The sequence below is a fragment of the Apostichopus japonicus genome, chromosome 4, assembly GCF_037975245.1.
Source record: "Apostichopus japonicus isolate 1M-3 chromosome 4, ASM3797524v1, whole genome shotgun sequence".
Taxonomy (NCBI): domain Eukaryota; kingdom Metazoa; phylum Echinodermata; class Holothuroidea; order Aspidochirotida; family Stichopodidae; genus Apostichopus; species Apostichopus japonicus.
In genome coordinates, this window is record NC_092564.1 from 19,692,305 (window position 1) to 19,720,260 (window position 27,956).

General features: G+C 37.5%; 1 protein-coding gene across 1 annotated transcript in view; it reads right to left on the minus strand.

The window, feature by feature from the left end:
- The window catches only part of LOC139966737 (ectopic P granules protein 5 homolog), a 51,147-nt gene that overhangs the window by 14,842 nt on the left and 8,349 nt on the right, over nucleotides 1-27,956 (minus strand). Inside the window, exons 5-30 of the mRNA XM_071970056.1 lie at nucleotides 26,302-26,447; nucleotides 25,939-26,162; nucleotides 25,161-25,266; nucleotides 23,436-23,544; nucleotides 21,415-21,565; nucleotides 20,831-21,010; nucleotides 20,080-20,243; nucleotides 18,978-19,270; nucleotides 18,449-18,613; nucleotides 17,396-17,512; nucleotides 16,285-16,547; nucleotides 15,431-15,577; nucleotides 13,263-13,380; nucleotides 12,658-12,891; nucleotides 12,048-12,275; nucleotides 9,653-9,819; nucleotides 8,428-8,751; nucleotides 7,583-7,706; nucleotides 6,630-6,765; nucleotides 6,198-6,363; nucleotides 5,514-5,604; nucleotides 5,054-5,113; nucleotides 4,196-4,338; nucleotides 2,743-2,905; nucleotides 1,096-1,290; nucleotides 322-538 (exon numbers count right to left, since the gene is read on the minus strand). Of these exons, the coding sequence (XP_071826157.1) occupies nucleotides 322-538; nucleotides 1,096-1,290; nucleotides 2,743-2,905; nucleotides 4,196-4,338; nucleotides 5,054-5,113; nucleotides 5,514-5,604; nucleotides 6,198-6,363; nucleotides 6,630-6,765; nucleotides 7,583-7,706; nucleotides 8,428-8,751; nucleotides 9,653-9,819; nucleotides 12,048-12,275; nucleotides 12,658-12,891; nucleotides 13,263-13,380; nucleotides 15,431-15,577; nucleotides 16,285-16,547; nucleotides 17,396-17,512; nucleotides 18,449-18,613; nucleotides 18,978-19,270; nucleotides 20,080-20,243; nucleotides 20,831-21,010; nucleotides 21,415-21,565; nucleotides 23,436-23,544; nucleotides 25,161-25,266; nucleotides 25,939-26,162; nucleotides 26,302-26,447 (4,431 nt within the window). The remainder of the gene's footprint in view (nucleotides 1-321; nucleotides 539-1,095; nucleotides 1,291-2,742; nucleotides 2,906-4,195; nucleotides 4,339-5,053; nucleotides 5,114-5,513; nucleotides 5,605-6,197; nucleotides 6,364-6,629; nucleotides 6,766-7,582; nucleotides 7,707-8,427; nucleotides 8,752-9,652; nucleotides 9,820-12,047; nucleotides 12,276-12,657; nucleotides 12,892-13,262; nucleotides 13,381-15,430; nucleotides 15,578-16,284; nucleotides 16,548-17,395; nucleotides 17,513-18,448; nucleotides 18,614-18,977; nucleotides 19,271-20,079; nucleotides 20,244-20,830; nucleotides 21,011-21,414; nucleotides 21,566-23,435; nucleotides 23,545-25,160; nucleotides 25,267-25,938; nucleotides 26,163-26,301; nucleotides 26,448-27,956) is intronic.

A 27,956-nucleotide genomic window follows, 5' to 3' on the forward strand; every position in this document is an offset into this window, starting at 1 on the left:
CGATATATTTTCTGCTTTGCTTTATTCTGCAAGTTTTTTTGGGACCGAGGTAAATTTGAAGACACACATTGCATCAAATCATCGGTCAGTGAGCTATTATGACAACAGGACTGCTTGCTTAAAGTTCACTTTTAATACAAAAATTTGTGTCAACTACAAATGCTTGTTATCCCAACAAATGTCCAGAATGCTTAGAACAATGTTTCACTTTTTTTCACTCAAAAATTAATTCTCACCAACAACATCCTCTCAATGCATTTTCCAAGACATAACATATTCATTTTCTTCACAAGATTTCAATTACAGTTAAAAGCGACTCACCTTCGAGTAGAATACGTAACACAGCATCGAAGTGACTCGGGAACCGATGGAATAGCATGGTCTGAAAATGATTCCGATAGATGTCAAAATGCTTGAGGGATTTGACCACTTCATCGTCCTTCCCGCAACCTCTCAGAGCATCTCCGATGTGAGAGATCATCTCCAAGCAAGAGCCCTTCTCTGGGTTACTCTCCTCGATCCAAGTTTTAAGGTCAAACTGAACATCCAAAAAAAAGAGAAATGAGTAGATTCTTTAGTTTTTCGTTGTTGTTGTTTATAGCAAGCCAAGACATAAAGAAGGGAGTAGTGGAATAAAACCAGGGGGGTTGGAGCGGGGGGGGGGGGGTTAGGAGGGAGTGAAGCCCAGAGACCCAGGCCTTGAGGTGGAGCCTTAAAACAGAACATGCACAAAGCACATTTGCATTCAAAAGTGAGAGATTTTAATATCATCCAGGAGATGTGGGAACAGAATCTCATTGCGCTAGTACAGTCATGATAAGAAAATGTCCTATTTCTACAACAAAAATGTCAGTGAGATAATAGAATCTCCACACCGGTTCCCATTCTGACTCTGTTGTTCTCTCTAAAAATGACCAGCTTTCCATTGTTTAGAAACAGAAGATAGACTGAATGTTTGTCCATGGTAGTGAGCATTACATGACCATTGGTGGACTTGACATAATAACAGCAAACATAAAACCCCACTGTTAATGATATACCATACGAGCATCGTTCATCATAAGAATGCTTTTTATAGCAACTTATCCATTTTACCTTTGAAAGCAACATGAATCCCAAATCTTGTGAGTCGAGTTTGGAAGCAATCATGACTTGTCTGTACATCTCTACAAACTGGCTAGGACATCTGTTGGGGCAAAAGTTTGGTGACAAGATCCCCGAGAGTTGTGGAGCATCTAATATCATCTGCAAGAGTGGCTGGGCCTGATGTGGGCTGGGTTTGATGAAATCCTGTGTGAGAGCATAAAATCTCTCGTCATTGTTATGGTCATCCCCAATGTAAATGATCATGGTCACGATCATGGTCATTGTTATGGCCATCACCATCGTCATGGTCATCTCGTCAAGATAAGCATCAATGATGAATTCTCCAGAAAATGCTACATTTTGATCAAACTAATTAATAATTATTAATATCTCTGTCACATTGAAATATGTACATTTTTAGAGCATTCTGTAGCAAAGGTTGTACATGCATGAGGTATCTTGTGGGGAGCAAAGCAATCAGTGTTTTTATTCAACTCCTAGAGATTATTGCACAAGCCTGATCTTCAAACACTCCCCTAGCAACAGAAACTTTTCCCAAGTTGGTTTTTAGTAAATATCACTATCTCTATACTCCTTTAAAAAAAACTTTCCCTGTATGATATATACATATTATGCTGTATGATATATACATATCATGCTTTATGATATATACATATTATGCTGTATTATATATATATATATATATACATATTATGCTGTATTATATATACATATTATGCTGTATTATACATACATATTATGCTCTATGATATATACATATTATGCTGTATTATATATACATATTATGCTGTATTATATATACATATTATGCTGTATTATATATACATATTATGCTGTATGATATATACATATTATGCTGTATTATATATACATATGCTGTATTATATATACATATTATGCTGTATTATATATACATATATACATATTACGCTGTATTATATATACATATTATGCTGTATTATATATACATATTATGCTGTATTATATATACATATTATGCTGTATGATATATACATATTATGCTGTATTATATATACATATGCTGTATTATATATACATATTATGCTGTATTATATATACATATATACATATTATGCTGTATTATATATACATATTATGCTGTATTATATATACATATTATGCTGTATTATATATACATATTATGCTGTATTATATATACATATTATGCTGTATGATATATACATATTATGCTGTATTATATATACATATGCTGTATTATATATACATATTATGCTGTATTATATATACATATATACATATTATGCTGTATTATATATACATATTATGCTGTATTATATATACATATTATGCTGTATTATATATACATATTATGCTGTATTATATATACATATTATGCTGTATGATATATACATATTATGCTGTATTATATATACATATTATGCTGTATTATATATACATATTATGCTGTATGATATATACATATTATGCTGTATTATATATACATATAATGCTGTATTATATATACATATTATGCTGTATTATATATACATATATACATATTATGCTGTATTATTATGTGTATATATAATGCTATATTATGTATGTATACATATATACATATTTTGCTGTATTTTATATTCTTATTTATATTACCTCTCCAAGAACTTCTATACAAGATGTTAGGAACTGCCTGGTTGGCGGGTAGTGTTTGGTATCTTCGTTGAATTGGCCGGCCATGTGATAGAACAGCGTCTCTCCTGTCTGACGGAATGCATTGTCGGGATCTGAAGACAGCCTGTAGCTCTTAATGAGTTGTCTGTTATCAGAGAAAAGATTAAAAGTTAACTTTCCAAATGTGCAAAAGAAAGCTTTTGGCTAGAATTGGGGGAATTTTAAACTAGTCACCTCTGGATAAAGAGTCTTGTAGTCATGGTGACCCCTATAAAGCCACAATCTTTGCTGGAGGGTTTAATACCAGTACGAAGTCACAGTACCTTGCAATGCTCTAACCAGGAATTACAAATTTTTATTTCATTTGATATAACCCAGAAAGTGGCAGGGAAGGGATTTGTAGAGAAGTCCAATGTTTCAAAGTAGTTTTGAGTTATTAGAAGGATGCAAGCCCCATCAACTACAACACACAAATAAAACAGGTAAACTAACAAAGTAAACAGTAGGGTAGTGAATGGTGTCTTTGCTGAACAGGCTAGCCATGAGACTCTCAAACTGTGACAGGAATAAATCGTCAGGATCTGTCAATTGGGGAACATGTCATGTAATGCTTTAAGATAGTCAAAAGTATTGACAGTATGAGCAGTATGAATATATCAGATAAAGGTTCAGAACTGTTCATACTGTTCATACTGTCAGTACGGGTGCTTTCAGGCACCGTGGAATTGTACAGTTTAAGATTGGTTATTAGCATTAGTAAAGTTGTCTCAACTGGCTGGAACCATGAAAGAGCAATCAATAAAGAACACATCTGTTATACAAACAAATATATTACTCTGTATAATATGAACATACTAGCTTGTTACTTCTTACAGAAAGGTTTGAAATGATATCTCAACAGATCTGTTACATCAGCAAGTAGTCATACTAGACACCTAACTGGTTTAAAAATGGCCAACTTTATGAAGCCAGCGACTGCAGATGAGTGCATTGAGCAAACTCAGTCGAGGCATTAGCATCGATGACACATCAAATTGTTTCCTTTTTGTTTGTTTTTTGGTAAATCAAGATTATTTCACAATTATGAAAATTTCGAAACACAACAGCGAAACGTTGTCTTTGAGCATATGGCCAAATGTGAGAAAATCAAAAGCAATTTGACTTGATTCAATTATTGCCAAAAACAAAGTGCTTCTCTTAATGAAAATGAAAAAGAAAAAAGCAATAACTATAGTTCCTAGGTTTGGTTGGGACTTTGAAATACCATGACCAAAATTCTGCTTGAAGGTACCCCCTTTAATCAGTATGTGTCAACAGCATCAAGTACAAAGAAAGAAGAAGATTAACTTTTAACGTATATTTCAAATATTGGAAGCATGTTTATTGAATAGGCTTGCCCGACTGTAACTCTATCATTTCTCACAGAAATACTTACGTGATGATGTTTTCCATGTGCACAGCGGCCATGCATATTGATGGGGGAGGAGGAGCCAGTGATGCTAGGGTCACCTGTTCATATTCAGATCTATTTTCCCTCAGTTGCCTGTTGGTCATATCGCTCACTTTTCTAACCATGTACTAAGTAAAACCAAGAAAGAAAACGGACATTGATAAAAAATATGGAAGCAAATTCTTTTAAGCTTCATGCATATTGATGAGGGGTGTGTATGTGTGGAGGGGGGGGGGGCAGTTTTACCACAGTAAACTGCCATTTTAACATGCTCTATTTTCTGCTAGTTACCTGCCATTGGTCACATCACTCATTTTCCTGTCCATTTACAACAACAAAAAGAAGAAAAAAAAGAAATACATACATAAATCAAAAATTGACAAAAATCTTAAACCGCTAAAAAGAAGTGTACATTAGTTAGATGGTTTCAGTGTAAGTACTTCTTGTCCATCATCACTGCCCCCTTCCCTACTCCGCCCCTTCCCTACCCCTTCCCTACTTCTCCCTCCCCCTCCCCAACCAATGAAAATCTGTTATAATCTTGCACCTTACACTAAGCTTTATAAAGCTCACTATCTACTAGTAATTAGCCAAAATCTCGAATGGTAATAACAACTTCACCACCAGGCTAGACATAGACATAGCCGTTATGGAAGTACTGCAAGTCAAGACTATCACTGTTGCTGTCAAGGGGTGTGTTTTTTCCATCTGTCTGTACACCACCGCCTGAGCCAAAAACTACCATTAACGTAATAATGCTGGGAACAAACCCTTTCATTAAGCAAAAAATTGTAAGTGCCCAAAGTAAGAAGAGGGGAACAATTAGTTTCTGTTTTCACCTACCCTGACAGTGACCGACGATGGGCCTTTACAAGTCGCTTTACATGAGAGACGGACTGTTTTCTGAAAAGAAGCAACAAAAAGTTCTCAGGGTACATGATGAGATGAATAACAGTGGCATGGAAATATGAAATGTTGGGGCATGAATAAACAGGAATATGCTAATCATAGAAATCTGAACATTAATAATGTACGTCAGCCAACAATGTAACCTTGAGAAATTCTACTTTCATGAGTCGAAATTATTTCTGTTGTGAATCTAGGACATTCTGCCAATCGCATCTCTGTAATATGTGGGATATTAACCTGTAGCAACGTATTGTTTTATATTTCTAGAGAAAGAGATAAAAAGAAAGGCAAACCGGAAATAGAAATGAAAAGGGAGAAGCATAAGGTCAACAAGATTTGCATCACAATAGAATGGGACTTGATAGATAAATAAGAATGTGAATTCGATCACTACCTGTTCTTCGTCATGGTAGTAGAGGCTTGGTAACAGTTCAGCATAGGTCATATCTAGTGCTACGTGCATGCTGGATCTTGACGAAACAGAACTAGAGATTGAGAGGGGAAAAAAAATACTGCATTCAAAGATGATCCTATACTCAGCATAATTTCTGAATAGATTAATAGAACAATTTGACGTACTGAGAGACACAGACGTTTGTCATCAAAAGCTGTGCATGAGACAGCCACAGTTGTACATGTCTTTTCATTTCCATTATGTATGTACTATTAGGCAGCTTCTCGAGTTTGACGGGCAATTTATTCACAATCTACCACCTTTTACTCAAAATAAGATTGCAATTGGTCAAAATTAGACAATTTCTGAGTTCTTATTTCACAAAATGGATGCTTTATAGTAAGTAATGATTCCTTTTTATCCTCCAGGGTTCCCTCACCCAGACACTCTTGTATATTTGTATTAACCATATGCTAAAATGCAAATCGAAAATGTTTTGACATTTTCCAAACTTCACGTTCATTACTTAAATGAAACTCAATAATCTGGCTAATTGACTTGTCCGCTAAGAGGTGTCTTGTATCAAACAGCATCAAACCATTTATCATGATAAACTAAAAAATCTGCCTTAAGAAATGGTTTTTAAATCACTGATGGTGACAACAGGTAATGTTTAAACCTCACCTGGCAAACTCCTTCATCGTTCTGAGTTGCGGTTTGAGATAATTCCACAGTCCATCGTGATCTGTGAGTAGATGGAACGGAGTGTCCGGCACCGGCGCCCTAACCAACGGAATTTCCGGCGCCGACCTAGGTCTGTCGCTCTGGAGCTCAGCGTTGGGAACAATTGCTGAAGGAAAGGAAAGATGGAACCAAGATTTAAATCAAGATATGGACCATCCCTTATAGCAGCCACACCTGTTACCTAAACCAAATCAGTATGTAAACACATTATTTAACCGATATGGGTCTGCAACAAAACTGAAAATTGTATATATCAATCGAGAGGCGCAAAAGTATGCATGAACGTGATCTACGGATGTGAGGTGACATGAACTTATTCTTTTCGCTTCCGGTTTTAGAAATAGACCGGTTTCATTATAGGATATTGCTCACCGTTTTGCTCCACTAGAGTGTTGCTTCGCTGGCTCTGATCGTGGTAACTCGGTTTAACATGACTGAGCCACGCGATGACCTGCGCCGTGATCTCTATGCTGACTCTGTCGTAGTTGACAAATTCGTGCCAAGGTTCCTAGTGGGATGGGAAAGATATGAAATAACCGTAACCAAATCCAAAGAATCAATATACAGATTTACAGATATAAGAATATCACTTCACTCATAAACCTTTCATTTGGAAATATTGGGAAGTAAAATAGTCGCATACTGCCATATAACTAATTGCTATCAAACATGGACTTGATCCTGAACCTTCCTTTATGCTATAATGAATCTGTTGCTATGAGGATCACCAAAGATTACTTAAAGGGGAGACCAAAACCTGAACCTTCCTTATATGCTATAATGAATCTCCTGTTATGAGGATTACCAAATATGCTATAATGAATCTGTTGCTATGAGGATCACCAAAGATTACTTAAAGGGGAGACCAAAAACTGAACCTTCCTTATATGCTATAATGAATCTCCTGTTATGAGGTTCACCAAATATGCTATAATGAATCTGCTGTTATGTGGATCACCAAATATGCTATAATGAATATGCTGTTATGTGGATCACCAAAGAGAACTAATGGGGAGACCAGAACCTGAACCTTCCTTATATGCTATAATGAATCTGCTGTTATGAGGATCACCAAATATGCTATAATGAATCTGCTGTTATGAGGATCACCAAATATGCTATAATGAATCTGCTGTTATGTGGATCACCAAAAAATACTAAAGGGGAACCAGATCCAGAACCTTCCTATGCTATAATGAATCTGCTGGATTACTCTAGGGGGGAGACCAGAACCTGATCCTTCCCTCACATGCTAGCCTTTGAACGCTCCTCGAGTGTTCCACACTACGTAGTGCAACAGGATGAAAACAAAGAGTTTTATTTACCTGCTCTCCGTTGAATAACACCTGAAGCTTCTCTGCCTCATACTGCTCTGGAAGAGATGGCAAGTATAACCCAGGATCATGAAGAAGAGGCTCCTCCAGCCAGAATGAAAATGTTTGATAGAGCCTTAAACAATGGGGCAAAATTACATAGGGAAAATAAATTAACAAGGGCAATCTTTGAGGTGACAGACACATGAAAATTGGTATCAGTAAAACTACAAGAAATTTTTAGAAATCAAATTGGAAAGAGCAGTGCAAAGACATCATCTAAATTAATAACATTAAAAAATAAGTAAGACTTTTAAGGGTTTTATAGTAACATGCGGTTGATTATCTACGATTCATTTGATCTGCAGAGGCTTTCCTGCTAATAGATGCGCCAGCGCAGCTTGTTAGCAGATCTTCAAACAATTGGTAAAAATTTAAATTAATTGAAATGATATACTACTCTGTTCGAGAAATAAAAATCATATTAGCAATCATATGAACATGTCCGAGAATGACAACTTAAAGCATTCATGGACAGAGGACCTACATGTTGGCATTTTCTGAGACAGGTTGATCCAGAGATACTAGCATAATTTCATTAACTAAATGCATCCCCTTAAATTTGAATTTGTAGGTGACTGAGACATTCCATGTAAGGAAGGGGGAATTGAGGTATCTGAAATACCACCTCTACAGTTGGTAATGAAATAATTTAAAATCTGATGTCATCTTATCTTTGTCATAACTTGGAAAGTGTTAATTCTAGGTGAGGCTACCATAATAAACCTGCTGCGAGACATTACTAGATGACAATGCTACCCTCAAAGGAGCAATTGGGGCAAGAAACTCCACTTTACCTGATAAGTTTTGTATGGCTGTCCCGTTCCAAGACGGCACTAAGTGCTTTGGCCTCGTTCGATGTGTTCTGATCCCTTGCTGCCTCTGCTCCTTGGATCGTCGAGGGCCCGTACAACTCCTCCATCACCTCCTCCTCTGAGGGAGCAGATGGTATCGGGGACACGGAGAGGGTGTCTTGGTCATCCTTGGGGGTGACGGTGGTGAACCCTGCGCTGTGGTGAAAGTCGGCTATTTTACTCAAGTGGCGTTTCAGCTTCTTCAGAAATGCGGTGTTCGCTATGGATTTAAAGAAACGTGGCCCCAGACTCGTCCTTCTTGTGATGCTAGGGGCAAAAGTAAACAACGACAAAATTAGTGAGCAGGTCTAAGGCTAGGAAAGTCAGTAAAATGCCTTTAAATTTTTTTTGGGGGGGGGGGCAGTTGTTACCCTGCAAACAAACTTGAATAGTGTTTTAAAGACATTCACAAACTCTGACACTGAACTGCAGTAAAATATCTTAAACTGAAAAGGTTTGCAATTATATAGCATTATATACAAAACAAAACCTAATCAAACCAGGATTGAACTGAACTACTAAACAGAACAGAGCAATACTACACTAAAACAGAACTAAACTTGACAGATCTTCATCCAATCCAAACAGACTTAAAACATTTAAAATATATTAACCGACTCGGTTCATATGACTGAAAATTACACACGATAAAATGAACCGATCGGAGAGGAAAACCGTCTCCTCTTAATCTTCACTGGGTATTAAATAACCCAACAACAGGAAACTTATCAAAGAAAATTGAAAAAGCATTAAAAGTTTGGCTAGAAAATGGTGGTGCAAACCAGTGGTGTGAGGATTTTAAAAGTCCTGTAACCTAACAGCTGGCATATCCAGCACTTTGTTGGTTGTGACACCTACCATAATTAATCCTAAGATCACACTGCTTTGAAATCCCCTTTTAGCAATTAAAAAATCACTTTGCTCTTTTGAGGAGAATTCAAAAAGTGAGTTATTCAAACAAGGTCGAACTTGACAGATTAAATCTGCTGTAAATTCTCTGACAATTTATTTTTTTTTGGACAATTTTTTTTTTTTTGTGACAATTTTGTTTGTTTTTTTGGCAATTTTTTTTTGTAACTTAACTGAGGATTATGTGACCTCAGAAGAGAACGTATCGAAAATTTAAAATGAAACGTTTATCGAGGGAAGCAAAAATATAAAAACTTACTCTGAGTTTGAAAAGTATCTCTGTAGGTAACTGATGAAGAATTTCTGCCAGATAATTGGCATCAACGGATGATTGAGTTCCGTCTCCAGAGCTAGTTGACTCCATCGATAGATTGGTAACATCTGGATGGCCAGAGTGAACTCTAGCTTGATTTTATTACAGGCTCTCTGCAAAAATTAAAAAGATAAAAAAGGTAAGAGCAACATGAAAATACTAGTTATAATCTCACTTAGGGGATCATGTACTGTATAAGATTGAGTGACAAAAAATGTGCAAGACAAATATAAAGGTTTTGGATCAGCCTTATTTTACCCTTAAAGTAAACCAGAAATAAGAAACAGACAAAACAAACCAAAATCTGAAAAAGTCACAGCCAAAAAATCCATTTCGTTTATATCAGTAACCTTTAATACTAAACTATAAGGTGCTATTTTGTTAGGTTGTCATTTGGTTAAGATTATTAAAGGAAAGTAAATAAATCATTCTGATTATTCACCTGTTGAGCGGTGGCCAAAATGTTGTGATATAGAACATTTTAGGGTGCATTGGGGGGGGGGGGGTGTCTGGTAAAGGACTGGACAATTATCAACAACAAAAAAGGGGGAGGGGGAGAAAACAATTTTTGGCTGGAAAAGGATTGGATCCAGTGAACCACACAGTTTACAAAGCCCTGAGACTCTACCAAGTTAGTTATCCAGCTACAAGTTATTGGTAATCTCTTTGTAGTCTTCTCTCAAACAACACAGTACTGCACTTAATATGTAGTCTTCTCTTATACAAAACAGTAATGCACTTAGTATGTAGTCTTCTCTTATACAACACAGTAATGCACTTAATATGTAGTCTTCTCTCAAACAGCACAGTACTGCACTTAATATGTAGTCTTCTCTTATACAACACAGTAATGCACTTAATATGTAGTCTTCTCTTATACAACACAGTAATGCACTTAATATGTAGTCTTCTCTTATACAACACAGTAATGCACTTAATATGTAGTCTTCTCTTATACAACACAGTAATGCACTTAATATGTAGTCTTCTCTCAAACAACACAGTAATGCACTTAATATGTAGTCTTCTCTTATACAACACAGTAATGCACTTAATATGTAGTCTTCTCTTATACAACACAGTAATGCACTTAATATGTAGTCTTCTCTTATACAACACAGTAATGCACTTAATATGTAGTCTTCTCTTATACAACACAGTAATGCACTTAATATGTAGTCTTCTCTTATACAACACAGTAATGCACTTAATATGTAGTCTTCTCTCAAACAAAACAGTAATGCACTTAATATGTAGTCTTCTCTTATACAACACAGTAATGCACTTAATATGTAGTCTTCTCTTATACAACACAGTAATGCACTTAATATGTAGTCTTCTCTTATACAACACAGTAATGCACTTAATATGTAGTCTTCTCTCAAACAACACAGTACTGCACTTAATATGTAGTCTTCTCTTATACAACACAGTAATGCACTTAATATGTAGTCTTCTCATATACAACACAGTAATGCACTAAATATGTAGTCTTCTCTTATACAACACAGTAATGCACTTAATATGTTTCTTTTCGTTGTTCATGTTTGGAACATTGTGCTGATCTACGTGACAGAGTCGTCCACTGTAGTGTGCAAATACTGCGAAACAGTGCTATACTATAGTAACACACTGCAGTGCTATGCACTTCAGTTTGTTTTATCATAACGCGATACAGATCATTTGGAATGAACAAAATGTCAGAGTGGAGTGTAGAAACTTGTCGAGCTGAAGGGCATGACAAATGAAAAAGTTGTAAATTTAAAAATGGCTGAATTATTTGCAATTTTTGGCTGGAAAAGGATTGGAACCAGTGGGCTACACATTTTACAAAGCCCTGAGACTCTACCAAGTTAGCTATCCAGCTTAAAGTTATTGGTAATCTCTTGTAGTCTTTGTTTAAACAACACAGTAATGCACTTAATATGTTTCTTTTCGTTGTTCATGTTTGGAACATTGTGCTGATCTACGTGATAGAGTCGTCCACTGTAGTGCGCAAATACTGCGAAACAGTGCTATACTATAGTAACACACTGCAGTGCCATGCACTTCAGTATATATTATCATAACGCGATGCAGATCATTTCGAATGAACAAAATGTCGGAGTGGAGTGTTAGAAACTGGTCAAGCTGAAGGGCATGACAAATGGAAAAGTTGTAAATTTAAAAATAGCTGAATTATTTGTAAAATATGACCTCAGGTCTGACGTTTAACTGATCGTTTTCTTGTTATTACGTCCACAGCCCTCCCTCTCAAATTTTACCTCCCTCTAAAATTCCTCCTCCCCATCAAATTTCCCCTCCCCCTCAAAATCCCCACACCATTACATATGCCCTTTACCTTCAGAGCTGTTTCTGGAGGCATATCAACATTCCTCTGCATCTCATGGACGACACCTTTCATGATCTCTCTACTTTCAAAGAACCTGCTTTCTGCCAGCAGGACTACGTACGCCAACCAAGTGTACTTCATGTTTTGGGTATTCAAGAATGACACCATCTGTGAGCCCGATGTGGCAAGTGATAGCACCGAGGAGAGAAATCCTTGCTTTGCTTCTGGTTTTGTGGTCTAAGGGTGAAAAGCAAATAAAGAAGAAAAAAGTTAAAGCAACCTACAACTTTTCAAAAGACAAGATTCCCTCTCCAACCTCAACCCACATCTAAGGTTATGTACAACTTACAGATTGCACATAAGTGTATCATTCCCCATGGATCCCCCAATCTCCCACTCCCAAGCAGGGAATAGTTTAAGCGTCTAATGTTGTGTATAGCAGTGTTTGAAGGCTTCAGAATTTTGTCTCTTTGAAAATACCATGGGCTCCTACTGTACAATGACTGCTTATACATCTTTGCACAACCTGACCGCTCTGCACAGCATTTCATGATGGGGGTACCAGATCAATTATTCCGTACCCGAGCCCCGTTTTGGAATTTTAAAAACCGGCCCTTACTTTATAGTGCTGTAAGATGGCATCAACTGCAATCATGGTTCCTCCCTTGATCTGACAACAAGCGACTTTAAAGAGCTGATCTAACACATAGCAGTGATCAAGGTCTGTACTCCAGCCAGGATTGCTGGTCAATATCGACAGCCAGAACTCCAACATAGACGCTGGTGAGGGCCGATGGACCATGCTGGCTGCTTCTAGGTTATTTGAAGTACCAAACCTCTCCTGCAGTAGGCACTGGTCAGAAAGAAAAAATAAGAAAAGAAGACAAAAATGGTAAGATATTATAGTCATCCCTTGTCTACACCCAAGTGACAATTGAGAATAGAATCTCAAAAAATTTGAATCGCACAGTGGACTGTTGAAATGAGTTTTAAATAATAATATACCTAAAAAATATGTATAAAAAATATTTTACTCCTGAATGAAATTTAATTGTGTCATCAGTTTATAAACATCTTTGGCAGATGAATAAAATTCAACTACATCAGTGAAGATATTAAAATTAAAAAAAAAGAAAACATTCAATGTTTCACAGTTTGGAGTATAGATAAGAGAGTACAAAACAAAATTCACAAGCCAAAAGTCAATGGTCGTTCTATTCTTACCATAATCATATTGGCAAAGAGCTTTGTAGTCTCCCCGGGAAACGATCCCAACAGGCGCTGCGAAAACCTGGCGTTGTGGAAATCAGCGGCCAAGATGCTCTTTACATTCGAAAGGAAACTGAAATCAAGAAACAGATAGAAAGAATATAGTGGTTTGCAGGGCTCAAAATATTTTTTTGGTGACGAGGGCTTTTTTCAGCACAAGCAGATTTTTTATGAGGCTGTTTTACTAATGACGGGGGCTCTTTTTGGTGTTGTGAGGGCTGTTTTTCCTGTATAAATTGTAGCTACAAAATTGATCAATTTTTACAACGTTTTATCAGTAAAATCCATATACAGGGATGAGCCTGGGGTAAATGAAAAATCACAGAACTTTGTGGGTGATACTATACTAATGCAGAGGGCGTCAGTCAGCACGCAGTGCGACACAGTTATAGGTGGGGACCATGGGCCTGCCTTAGTGCCCGTGGTAGGGTCCATGGGCAACGCCTTGTTTGGGGTATGGGGGTCGAAGCCCCCAGAAGCTCTGAGAAAATTGAGGTTTAAAGACAACATTTTGGTGCCTATCTTATAAGAATTTTAAATTTATTAGAACTCTCAAAGCAAAGTTTCACACTCAAAATGCGCACACTTGAAGCCACATGCCTAGCCTGTCGTTTGCACCCTACTTGATTCTTTCAATCATGGCGACCCATAATTAAAATGTTACTGTTCGTAAAATGTACACAATGGTCAGTTTTAATCTGGAATAATATTCAGCAGCTACAGCACTACACTTCTGCTCAATTGTCCCTACTCTAAAGATACTAAAATATTGAAAACCATGGGAAACTTATGAAAATATTGTTTCAATAATGTTGGGAACGTTATGAAAATCCCGAGAAAAATTTACGGTATAGGCTCCAGTTTGCGTATGTTACAGTGTGTTAGGATAATAGTTTTGTCCCCCTGCAGGTTGGATATGCATCGGTAATGAAAAACATGCTAATGAAGGATAAAAAAATATAGTAACGCTGTTGTTAGAAATTCACGGAAATTGGCAGGTGTCAATTTCGGACGTGGAAAAGAAATCACGGAAATCCGCAATATCACATTAATATACCCCTCCCCCCCCCCCCATTGGTTCATAGGCCTATATCTTTTTATCATGTTAGTCATTTGATCAATTCCCCTATATCGAAACAAGTCTGTTAGCTGTTCATAAATAACCCACACGGCACCATGTCCTCTCTAAGTCAGCTGCGATTCTGATTTTCCTATTAAAAAGGAGTCGGAAATTTCCTGCCATTTTGTAACTAGACAGACTGCATGGTCGTTACTACGACGCAAAACTTTTCCCTCCTGCCTTTTAGGTATATTAGGAAAAACATCGCAGGAGCTTTCAGTGTTAGCTCACTCTTTCCACAGTACTGTGATACACAACACCTAGCTGGGAGAAAAAAAAATACACATACACGGGTGTGCGAAAATGATCACGCGATGAACCGATAGTTTTTTAGCTAGCTAGGTGGTTGGCTATTGAGTGTGGGTTTTCATATTGCGTTGTTGACTAGACTATTAATTCGTGTGTGAGTGAACGTACAAACCAAGCTGTTATAACAAAAGGATCGGCAGTTGGGTTTTTTCAGTGATTTATTTCACAGTATTGTGTCATTTTTTTAAACGTGCGGCACCCGTTGACTGAAAAGTACATGTGGTGGGCGATTTTAGCGGTATTTGTATTTTTTTCGCCCCTGTGATTTCTTTTCTGGGGCGATTTTTTCAACTTCGTAGGGCGAATTGCCCTTCGCCCCTGTCTATTTTGAGCCCTGGTGGTTTGATATACCGGTGCTGTGGCCGAGTGGATAAAGACAGTTGTAGTTGAAGCAATGAGGCTTAGCAATGGGGGGAGGGGGAGGGTTCCGGGTTCAATATCCGGTCGGGTCATTGTAAGATGGGTTTTTCATCCAAGAGCACTCTACGGTTTTCCCATTTGAAATGACTTTCTAAAATTGAAAAGATTCCAAATTTGAGTTGAAATGTTGACATGGAAGTCACCCGACATGCTACATGAAAAGTGGGTTATATTGTCAAACTTGAGCCACCAGAAGGTCCTCTTTTGTGATCCATTCTTGAAAAGAGTGACTCATTCTTGAAAAGAAAATATTTATTTGAGATGTATTTACTACCTTTCATTTGAGAGTAGATAATCAGGATGGCCTTCCTCCATAAACATTGGTACGATGACTGAGAGCAGAGGGATGCACAGTCTTTGATACCCGGTAGTGGCAAGCACCTGGCAACAATTCAAGCCCACCGTCAAGAATTGATCCAGGCTTTAAAGAAAAGGACAAAAAAAATTGATTAATGCCTATCAGAAAAAAAGGAGCTTTTGTATTATCTTTTTTTAATTTTTTTTATTCCTTTTTACAAGAAAATCATGAATGAGGACCTGACTGGGGTAAGAATATTTCAAAACGTAATTCGCCTGTCATCAATGTCGCATTAGGAATGTGGTTATATTATATATATATATATAGATATATATATAGATATATTGCAATCTTAGCCATAACGCTGGAGACTTAAGAGAGACGTACCCCAGCCTTCTTTGCTTACATATTGATGTTTTACTCCATTTATAAGATATGTTGATTTGAAGTTCTTTCATACAGAAAAACAGACTTGAGTAAGTCTAAAACTGTTATCAACGAGCCACCAGTGTCTTGAATCTCGAATATTCTTAGTAATCTATGACATTCTTCCCTCTTGGGAGATCACAGTTGCTAAGTTACAGTATGCCAATGAAATACTGGACTTTTTGTACATAGCCTTATGGTGTTGTTGTTTTCCAGGAAATTAGGGTTTTACCTATCGACATGAAGAAACTAAGGACATATCACACATTGGACAAAATGGCAGCCATCCCATGGTTCCTTCCCTTCCTCACCCCCAACAAACAACTTAAGGAAAATATATCTATCGCATGAATCTGCATAGGGTAAACAAGTTGGTTGAGATTGCTACTTCTTAATTTACATACCGATGGCCTGTTTCCGTCATCGCTACGGCAACATAGCAAGCCAGGGGAATGTTTTCTTGTAACCCTTTCTGCACTGGATAGAGGGCGGTGTCGGTAGCCACGTTAGGGACAGACCAGTTTGAATCGGACTCTTTAGACATCGATCTGTGTTCTGCTTCGTCAAAGTACGGCTGACTCTGTTGGTGTAGTCGCAACTTTATCATCAGATCCCATGCCCAGAAGTCAAAATTTTCAATGTTGTAGGTGAACTTGCTCAAATTCCACTGCATGGAAGAATTGAAGAATGGCATGGAAATAAATGAGAGAGTGAGAGATAAAGCAGGTAAAGAACACTGGAACATTAATGGTGGAGACATTCACACCAAAAAGTAATATTTACACGAAACAATGACTTGAAAAGTGGACTTTGAACACTTCCTTAACCTCACAATCCTGATCACCACCAACATAATATAATACACATTATTATTATTAGCAACATGGGTTACCCGCATAAGCAAAATTTAAAGGGACTTATTTCATTTCTCTGAAACTAATGAATAGGAAACATTTTCAAGCAATAACCCCACCCTCCAGTTCATATGCCCCTGATATAACCCAATAATAGCCTACTCTTAACTATGCACAACATTGGGTACAGCCAGTCATCTTAAAAAAAAAAAAAAAATTTGGTACTTTTAAACAAGTTTGATAAATGAATTAGGGTGACTTTAAACTCCTTTTGTCCCCAGCTAGTACTGTATTAGGATAATATGTTCATTAAATACACATTCATTTCTGTAAACAAAAACAAAAAAGGATCTGGGCTTAAGATGACTACTAAGTAACAATGCTTTCCCATGCTATATAAAGAAGTACAACCAGGGATGACATTCACCAAGGCCAGGGTAGCCCCAACTCGCCCCCCCCCCATCCCAGGGAAGTCAGCTTTCTCTTCCTCTGGCTGTTTCTTCTTGTCTTCTTGTTTTTTAATGCTTCCATTCTGAATAATTTGCTCTTCTACTTTGCACCATTTTCTAGTTTTCTGCTTTTTATTTCCGCGACCCTGCAGGAGGCTGTTCCCCCCTGTCACACACTTACCCACCTCCCTTCCACTAGCTACACTGCTTACCTGTAAGACCCCCTGATAGCCAGCTCTGTTTTTGTCAGCGAAATGTTTACAGTGAGCTTCAACCAGGAGGACGGCCACATTCCGATGAAGATGAAGATCCAGCACTAGGGTTTTACTCTGATGAATCAAGAAAATAAAAATAATGTAAATAACCTAATATGGGGCTTCTGTAAGGAAGCATAGGCCTAGCACGGCAACTTGTGGATTGGCCGAGCATTTTATCAATTATCTTTGAGTCAGAAACATGTGCAAACCCACAAGCCACGTTTCTTGCTAACGTACAATGTCACAGAAACTTGTAGGGTATCAGAATTTGTGCAGCCATGTTTAAGGTGTGTTTACCATTTTTTTTTACAGTCAGTGGAGGTACATCTTAAGGCAAAAATACTTCTTTTGACCCTTAAAGCCAAGCTAGTTTTGAGAGTTATAATAAACAGAATAAATGGTTGGTAGACAAAATTACTGAAATGACAATTCAATAAAGCAGAGATCCCCAGGGAATATAGTTTTGGATCTATCATTTACAATTATTTGAAATCAATAATAAACAAGATGGGCACTTCTAGCAGAATAATGAAGTGCAGTGGCTTTCACATAACACCTATATGCAATATTGGTGTTAACACCAAACGGACGTACTCATTCCAACAGAATTTGTTTTCAAGTCACTAATTCTACTACATTTTTTCTTTCACAAGAAGAAATTGAGATCTTTTAAAGATGCCAAGTCCTTGCAAATTCCTAACATTGGTAAAACTAGTTTTAAAAAAAAGATGTTTCAAGCTTGCATATCTTACAAGCAGCAGTACTGCATATTCTCAATGGTCGACCCCTCTCAGAGACAACGCAAAGTGACTGTTTCATTTCATTCTGTTGCCCCTAACAACCAGTTTATCAGTTAAAACTAATACATATATCTTTGTCCACCACAGACTTTGCCATTCCAAAAAGCCACAAGAGAATATCTAAACTGCTTAAATGGACAACCAGCCAACCAGGCACACACATAAGATCCCTTGTGGATATACTTTTAAAAGGACAAGAAACTGATACCTCTTCATCTACTCCCCAGTTGAGCTTTGCCAAGACCAGTCGAGCTACTTGGCTTTGGATCGTGTCGGGGCCGAAATGCAACAACCAGGAATGAAGTCGTTCGAAATCCTGAGGCGTCGGCCTCAACAAATGAAGAGCCAAATGACTGAAGAGGAAAAGCACCATCTAAAAAAATATATTAAATAAAGGAGAAAAAAAATAGAAAATTTAAATAACAGAAGGTTGAAAATAAAATTTGTAACACATATGCCTGTACTACTACAACTACTATTACAAAACTTGTTGTTTTTCTTTATAAATTTGTAAATTAAGAGTCAACTGCCAGCAGATCACTGCCTGCAATAAATCTGTGTCCATCCTTAGTCATGATTTTGAACAGGTCTTCCAAATGAAATTCTGTAGGTTTACTAACCCTTGGAATTCATTAAAACTAAACTAAACCTTTTATTTTGGGTGACAAACTACTTCATAGCATTGTCATGGGACAAATGCTGGTTAGAAGATTAATAAGTGATGAGAGTCCTCTTACATTCCCCACAGATTCCATGGTCTGTTCCAACTCCATCAGGAGATGAGAGAAGGTGAAAGGATGACACGCTGTGACCGTGTAGAGCAGCTCTCGGCCTGTCTTCGATAGTTGTTCTCGAAGTTCCTTGTTCACGTACGTTATCTGGTAGAGTTCCTTGGCGACGAAACGGATGAACGGTTCCTCGTCTATCCCTCGAGACGTAGCCATGTTGGCAAAGGTGGTGAGAAGGTATATGACCTCTGACATCGGCATTTCGAGTAGCCTCTTACAGAACATGTTACGATTCGAAAAGTCTACACAGGGTGAAGATGAAAAGGAAGAACATGTTGAAGTTTACAACACATTGTAATGAAACAGACCAAGGATAGGAAAATCACCAGCCATCTCTTCCTACGTTTCCATCTGCCGTGTAGACGTCAGTAAGGAGACGACACAGTGACTTGTTAATAATAAGACTTTCATTTCTGCTAGCCAACCATCACATCAGTATTCATGTGTCAAAGAGTGTCAAGTGCCAGTGACACTTGTTAAAATAAGACTTTCTTTACTGTTAGCCAACCATCCATGAAACATTCATGGAGTCTCAAAACACTTTCATATTGACATTTAAAGACTTTCAGATTTGCCAGAGTAAGTGGACTGAAGGGTGAATAATTTGTATTATTCATATAGGCAGCTTAATGCTATAACAACAGCATTGCAATGATCTATGTGAGGCTCCCAGACTTCTTAACCTACCTTTAAGTCCATTTCATAACCAGGAATGTGACCTATTGAAATGAGTAAACATGTTATATATGATTTCTTAAAGACATTAAACTGCATGAAAGTGTTATATCTGTAAGCATTTCACCTGTTATGTTATCCTTCACATAATTCTAATGTTGTATCCCATCCTATCCCACACCATTTCATACCACCGATTCCAAAAGAGGATACTGTTGAGATAATAAACTAGTAAAGATGTTAGTCTACCTATTGGTAACACCTATTACTGCTACTATGAGAAATCTTACCTTCTAGCCACCATTCATCATCTGATAAAGATGTTACAGTTTTACCTATTGGTGACACCTATTACTGCTACTAAGAGAATTCTTACCTGCTAGCCACCATTCGTAATCTGCCTGTCTTGCTTCGTCCTTGACGTGAGTCTTATCTGCCCATCCCATGAAGCTGCTATGGAGGTACCAATACAGACGCCACATCATTTCACCAGAGAGGCACGTGTAGGGCATGTCTGCTAGAAACTGCCAAGTGCCCAACCTAATGAGAAATAAACAGTCATGTAAGACATTACAAAAGACAGCAGAAACTTACTGCAGCTTGCTAGTATTTTCCAGTAGCTTTGGCCACAGGTATCAAATTTTATTTATAAATTTGTTACTGTCGATTTATGTCAAGTCTTTTTCATTGAACAATGGAACTGTGGGTCATTCATACTTAATTTACCTCTGACAACAACTGTCACATAGCTTTCAACATCATTAAAATGCAAGTTTTATGGTCTTCCAATCATACAAGATGACCAAATCTGCTGTTCTGACAGCCAAACAGTAAGATTTGGGCTGTCCAAGGGACAAGCAGATTTTTTTTTATTTATTATTTGCTTTAGATATGAATAATTAACAAGCATTGACCAATTGCAGTCCAGTATTCAAAGTCTTGTGAATTCACAAATCTTTCCTTTTGTGTGTGTGTGTGTCTTGTGAAACTATCTGCGTCAATCTAATACTTTTTAAAACAATATTTGATTTACTTTACAAGAAAAGAGGGATCTCTACCTTTACCAAAACTATCACAAGTTAGAGGTTGGTTAATCCTGTTTCCTTCTGTTAAAAGACCTAACTCACCTTGGCGATGACATAATGCACTGGACAGCTCTGAAAAAGAGCTCATCCATCTCAACTTGAAGACGAGCGAAGGACAGTTGTTCCATGTGCATGGAATTCAGTGGACCGTAGCCCTCCACAATATCCTCAGAATTGGAACGCAGCTGCGTCCACTGTACTGACACATACTGCACAGTGTGTCTGTTTAAAAGTTTTTAAGGGGAAAAACGAAAAGATGTTCTTAAATGAGTAGTCTTTATGAAGCAAAATCAGTGTTGGAAATTTCTCTAGCATGACTTGACAGGATTGCTACTGTGGTAAAACGAATAGGTTCTAAAAACTATCAGCTTTGTGCTTTTGACACCAGTGTGGGAAGGGGAAGGAAAAGGGAAGGGAGGGGGTAGGGAAGGGAAGGGGAGGGGTAGGGAAGGGGAAGGGGAGGGAAGGGGAGGGAAAGGGAAGATGTGGTGAAAAATGGTGAAGATGATTTATGCCTTAAGCAGACAGTAGAACCTAATGCAATACTTTCTAGAAGTTTCACTTTCAATGTTTTCATTTAGCTGATAGCAAAATAGAAATAGCAAAAGAGTAAACTTTTGACTTACCTTATTAGCCTTCCTATCCGTTTCACAAATTGTCTGTAGCGAGATCGATTGTAAGTTTTCAGTCCTTCATGAAAGACTTTCAGAATAGCAGTGGAGAACGCAATCAACCGCATGATGTGCTTGGCATCTACTGGCTGACTACAGGCTGAACCTGGTTTCAAGTTGTGTAAATAATACAAGTAGGAGATTAGAATCCATGAGATGAATCTTAAATTGCATGCACAATGTTAAACATTCACGTCAGTAAGAGAAACCATACTCTGACAATGAAACCGGGAAACCATAAACCAGGGAATAAATAATCTGGTATCGCATCGCAAAATGCCCAGCAAAATGGGCAAATTTTTTACAGTTATTTATTATTTATTTATTCATTTATTATTATTATTGCACAAGTTATTTATTATTATTATTGCACCTTTTTATGCAGCGAAAGCAAAACAATTTTCAGTATTGTATGAGAAACGATATTCTTAAAAACCTCAAAACCTGCTTCATGAAGGATGAAGTCTAAATGACTCCCTGTTAACTTTGAAAATATTTAGAAAATACAATTGTCCAAATTTCTGTCTTTTTAACCATAATTACAATTACATAACTACAACTGCAAAGCAACATCAAACATTTCAGTTTCTCAATGTTTTTTAATATATTTTTTTAAAGTTTTTAAGATCTTATAAGCGGACATTATGGATGCAGCTATCTGTTTAAGATAACAGTGACCATGTACCATGTATCTATGCAACAAAACAAGGTGTAAACAAGGGCGGCGGAAGCACTTTTAATCTGGGGGGGCACCGACATCAAAGGGCACTTTGCAGAAATTCGATTGGACTGATGCAGCCTTATATTTAGTACCCTTTATAACTCTTATTGTATTATCTTATTTGCGTATACACATCACTCCATCAATGCCCCCCCCCCCCCAAGGAAAATATGCATACTAGCACTGCAATATCCAATGTGCAAATTGGGAAACAAGGAACAAGTTTTCTTTTGAGACAAAATGAGGTGAAATCATGCTAGTTGCTAATGTAGGAATCTTCGGAATTAGAGTTTATTTCTTGTTAATATCTTAACAATTTTTTTTTTCCATTCGAAATAGCTTTGAGTTTGACCCACAGAAATTCATTAAAAGTCAGGGGCTTAGCCTGGATTTGCAAAGTTGTATGCACGACTATCTGAGCGGAGCGCCACCATTGGTTGGCGGGGAGCGAACTATAAAATTTTTGGTTTTACAAACCCCTCAGATGGCCGGAAACGGCCCTTCCCGAGTGTTCATTCTGGTTCCCTGGCCTCTTGCTAACTTGAGGCACCTCAATTTTTATGTAGAAAAAAGGCACATTTTTAACCTGAGGAAAAGTGGGGGCACGTGCCCCCTGTGCCCCCCGGTTCCGCCGCCCTTGGTCCAGGTAAACAATTGACTAGTTAGAAAAAAATTGATCGTGCAAAAAGCGTGGTAGCCCAGATGAACTGCGCTTACGGTGTTACACGGAAATATTCGGGCATCATGATGCTAAATAAAGATAATCATGGAATTGTCGGGCAAAAATTTGAAAAAGATTCGGGCAAGCTACTGCATATTTATATATATATTTCCAGATGACAAGAAATTCGGGTAAAAGTCCTGAAAAATTCGGGCAGCCTAAAAAAATATATATATATATATTTTTTTTTTTCTCCTCTTAGGCTGCCCGAATTTTCCAGGAAATTTGCCCGAATTTCTTGTCCTCTGGAAATTGGGGGCAGTCTTCCCCCCTGCCCCCCCCCCCGCTTCGTACGCCTATGGTTGGCGCGGAGCGTACAAGAAAAATTTTGGTTTTACAAACCCCTCAGATGGCCGGAAACGGCCCTTCCCGAGTGTTCATTATAGTTCCCTGGCCTCTTGCTAACTTGAGACACCTCAATTTTTATGTAGAAAAAGGGCACATTTTTAACCTGAGGAAAAGTGGGGGGGCACGTGCCCCCTGTGCCCCCCCGGTTCCGCCGCCCTTGGGTGTAAAACATATCCTAAAACGAACCTAGTTCAGGGAGAACCAGGACATTCTTGAAGAGTTCATCGAAGGGAAACTGGGTTAACAAAGCAACTAGATCTCCTTCGTTGAGAGGCAAGTCGGCAGTTCTCTCATCCTAACAGGAGAAAGAAAAGATATCAGCTTAATGGTAAAATCTAAGCATACAAATGCTCTCTAAAATACTACAAACCATGTCAAATGTTGTTTTGTACATTTTGTTGAGGTGTAATAAATATTTTTAACACTAATGAGCCAATCAAGCTGACCCCCTATCAGCCCGACCTACAAAAATCACCATTTAATTTGTTATTTTACGCACAATTACTAACAGTATATATATGGAGACTACCCAAAGCCCAGTCCAAGAATTTACAGTGCAAGTTTTGTTTTTCATTCATCACTGCAGAGGCATTCATAATGAAATCCCATTTTAAATATTTCAATTTTGGATGACCATTGGTGAAATTTAACTACCATGGTGATCAATGACACTTGACATCTTGATGTCACTGGATTCAGATACACAGAGGTGCTGTTGCTAATGCCAGCCCAAAAATATTACAATTATTGAGATCACTATTCCGTACGTGGACACAAAATGTTTAGTATTGTCGTTCTCAGTTTCAATCAGTTCATTGCATCTGTTGCATAATGGTTCCCATAAACCCACAAGTTAATACAGGAACATTTAACATATACTGTTACTTTATATCATCTATGTCACAAAAAGAAATTTAAAATCTTACTTAAATACCAGTTACTTTTCAAAACATTTACCCCTACGCTTGCAACACTTTTGAAGCATAGGTACATTAGCTATAGCCGACTCTAACATACTAGAAGTTTTTAGACCTAAGTATGTTAACATTGCAGACTTACCCTGACTTCAAACCCTGGTACAACATCGCTGACACAATCAAACCCCTGTACAACAGCGCTGACACAATCCAAACTACCTTGGCCTACTATGATAGGTATTCAGCCTAAGTCTAGTAAACATTCATGCAGGTAGGCCCATTAGAAAGTAACTTAGCAACCAGCTAAGATTTTAAAGCTAATATGATTTTTTTTTAGTATTGTAGAAAAGTTAGTACTTATTAGCAGAAAGTAATATTTAACTTGCACCTGTGCAGTAAAAATGATAAGGATTCAGTTCTCATAGGCAGTCCACAGTAGGATCCTTCCAATAGCAACATCATTAACCATGTGCTTCTTCTGTAGCACTGACCATGCATAAACCACATATACAGACAGTAGAACTTTTCCACTCATGAATATTTATGTCTCAGCTTTTCCTTGACCAATTGCACTCATGAATATTCTAATGATCAAATTAAAACCAGACTAAATATTCATGAAAATGTCAAAGAATATATAGCTCCCCATTACTTAAGTTTACTGAAATACATCATTTTATAAGGAATAACATCCACAACTAGATGTTTTTTCCTGCTGCTCTATGTATCAGTTTTACTAAATTCCTTCCAAGTCAAACATCAATAACTAGCAGCCAAGGCCTAAGAAAATTCATAAAACAGTATTGCATTATAACTAAGACCTAGCTAACTTCGCTTGTAATGATTGAAAAGTCACTAAAGTTTAACATAACCTTAGCTATGAAATGGCAACTAGCTATTATTATAACACAGCTAGATCCCAGCCAGCTAGGCTGTGCATATGAAATGTGTTATATTTTTTTTCTCAATATTTTGATAAATCATCCTTTCTTACCTCTTCTCCATCCTCATCCAGCAGAGTCCAGTTGAGGAGAGCATCCGTAGGAGGAGTATCTGGACTTACAGCATGCCTCATTCGAATCAACAGCTCGTCTCTTGACCTACGATGAAAATGTTGTTGAGAGGATAGCTTAAAACAGATGGATGCATTGTCTTACTTCAAACAAAGCAAAGAAGTACGAGTCATCTCTGTTCAAGGGGGATGAACTGTTTAGTAATTCTCTACAAAAATTCACACTGTAAAATCAGGGAGTGATATACCAGAAGAGAAGAAAACAAATTGGGAACGATCCCAGCAACAATCACTCACCCATCATTGTGCTAGAGGATTTGCTAACAAAAATAAATAAACTGAAATTGTGCTAATGCTTCATCTACTAAGTATCTTGTTCTTTATATAATGTATATGAACAACAGAAAACTGAATGGGAAATTACAAACCATTCAAAAACAGCAAAGAAATTATGAAGTGCATTTTTTTTATATCAAATTTTTTTATTTTTTTTATTTCTTTATATTATACTGCAGACTCATTCTCCTATTCTAGCATAGTTACCCATACTCAAACTTATTCTCATGGAATTTCTACTCATACTCTAGTTACTCTAGTATAGTTACTAAGTAAGATTGAGTACTGGTTATCATTTTTCTGCATTCTGCATTCTACTCCTACCAATACCAAGGTGGCTATCCATGCGATGCAATACCAGCAAAATTTTAACTTTAACGGATACCGGATGTGCTGGAAAAAAATGCATTTTACAAAATCTTACTTTGCTGGGTACATCAGTACCGCCAACATGTGGACAAAATGATCCAAAGTGGGGCTTCCCCACCAATCTCCGACCCCCTCCTGGGATCCTCTAGTGTTATTCTGAGCGAATGTCAATTGGAGGAAGCTAACTGCCCAGCTCTCTACTCCAGGAGGACATCTGATGAGATGGTTGAGGAGGAAGAAATGGTCTTCATAGGTAGCCACTCGGAGAAGATGCGAGACCTGCCACACAGCAGAAGATATTTCTCGATTAAAAAAATGTAGTGGTAAGCTTTGGTATAATTGGTTATGGTCATTGGTAATGGTCAATATCTAAATGTAATACTGAAAGGACAAATACAGATGTTCTTGAATTTCTTACCAGACGCTCTAGCCATTTCCTTGAGGACTCCATGAATTCCGTGTCAACTACAGGTCTTCGTTGAAAGGAAAACAAGACAGAAATGCACTCCTTCAATTCTTGAATACAATGTATTGTCTGTGGGTCACCAACCAGCTGCATATGAGCTAGAGAAGGAAAAAAAAATTATATATATATATATATATATATATATATATATATACATATATATGTATATTTATATGTATATCAGGCCTCGACAAAAATTTTTTAAACTACTCGCCAACTGGCGAACGAGTCTAAAATTCTACTCGCCAATACGTTAAATTTACTCGCCATTTATTCTTGTAATTGTTAGTGTGATATAAGCCTAGCTAGTATGGCCTAACTTAGGATATCCCCATATAGTGTTACTGTTAGTTGTTTACAGCCAAAACGATCTATTTAAATTAAGGTGCGTCAAAAGTGTTTAAAACTTTATTTAAGTTTGTTTCCATGTCGGTTACACCTATCGTGCATCATTTGGTTTGAGCATGGAGGTATTACCTCCATGGTATATATATATATATATATTAAAAGAGAAAACCAGAGAAATAAGGTATGACTCGTAACAGACAAATAAGGAGTAAATATTTAGAAAATATATTGGCATTTTCGGACCCCCTGGGACCTTTGTCAACAATACTTGGCAGTCGAATGAAAAGTACAAAATGAAACACAATGAAAGTATGACGCTAGATAAGTGTAAGTTGCATTGATGGAATTAGAACCAAATAAACCATGACTATACAGGAAGCGGATTAAGGAGCAAAGAACAAAGAACAAATTACATATGTTTGTAGAACTGATAGTTGTTAAAGGGTCCCAAGTCTTTGTTGAGGCCGGTGATGTGAGACTTAATACAAAAGATCCAATCGATTTCTTTTCGTTTATGTTCAGTAGCAGATTTGAAGTTTGAGGCAATTAAGATACATTTTAGGTTTTTGAGAGAATCACTATGAAGATTGAAATGTTTGGAAACTGGGAATCCTGCATAATTATCACAAATAGATTTTTAGTGATTATTAAAATATAAGCAGAACTGGGAGCCTGTTTCACCTACATAATTGCCCTTTTTGCAAAGTACACAGTAGAAAATGTAAATAACATTAATAGAATCACAAGAGAGAGAAGGGTGTCTTACACTATAGTCAACATTTGGAATTTTAACCTCGCTGCCTGGGGTAATATGTGGGCATATTTGGCATCGAGGTTTACCGCAAGGGAAATTGCCAGCGGAGGTGGAAACTGAGTAAGGCAGTCTGGAGGAAGTGTATAGAAATCTAAGGTTGGGGGGTTGACGAAATGCTAGCATGGGGAGTACCTTAAACAATTCTGCTACAGACTGATCGTCTTGGAATACAGCAAATTCCTGTTTGATGGGAGCGAATAAAGGATTTGATGAGGGGGTTGTAACTGGTAACAAACGGAATGCGTGTGTTGGGACTTTTAGACTTGTATTTTAATAAGTCCTCACGGCTCAACTTGTCGGCCCTGGAAATACCCTGTCTAATTTAGTGAAGGGGGTATCCGACATTCAAGAAATAACCAGTTAAAATAGATACCTGGTGTTCAAAATCATGTGGGTGGGAGCAAATGCGTTTAAGTCTAAGGCATTGGCTGTAAACAATAGAACT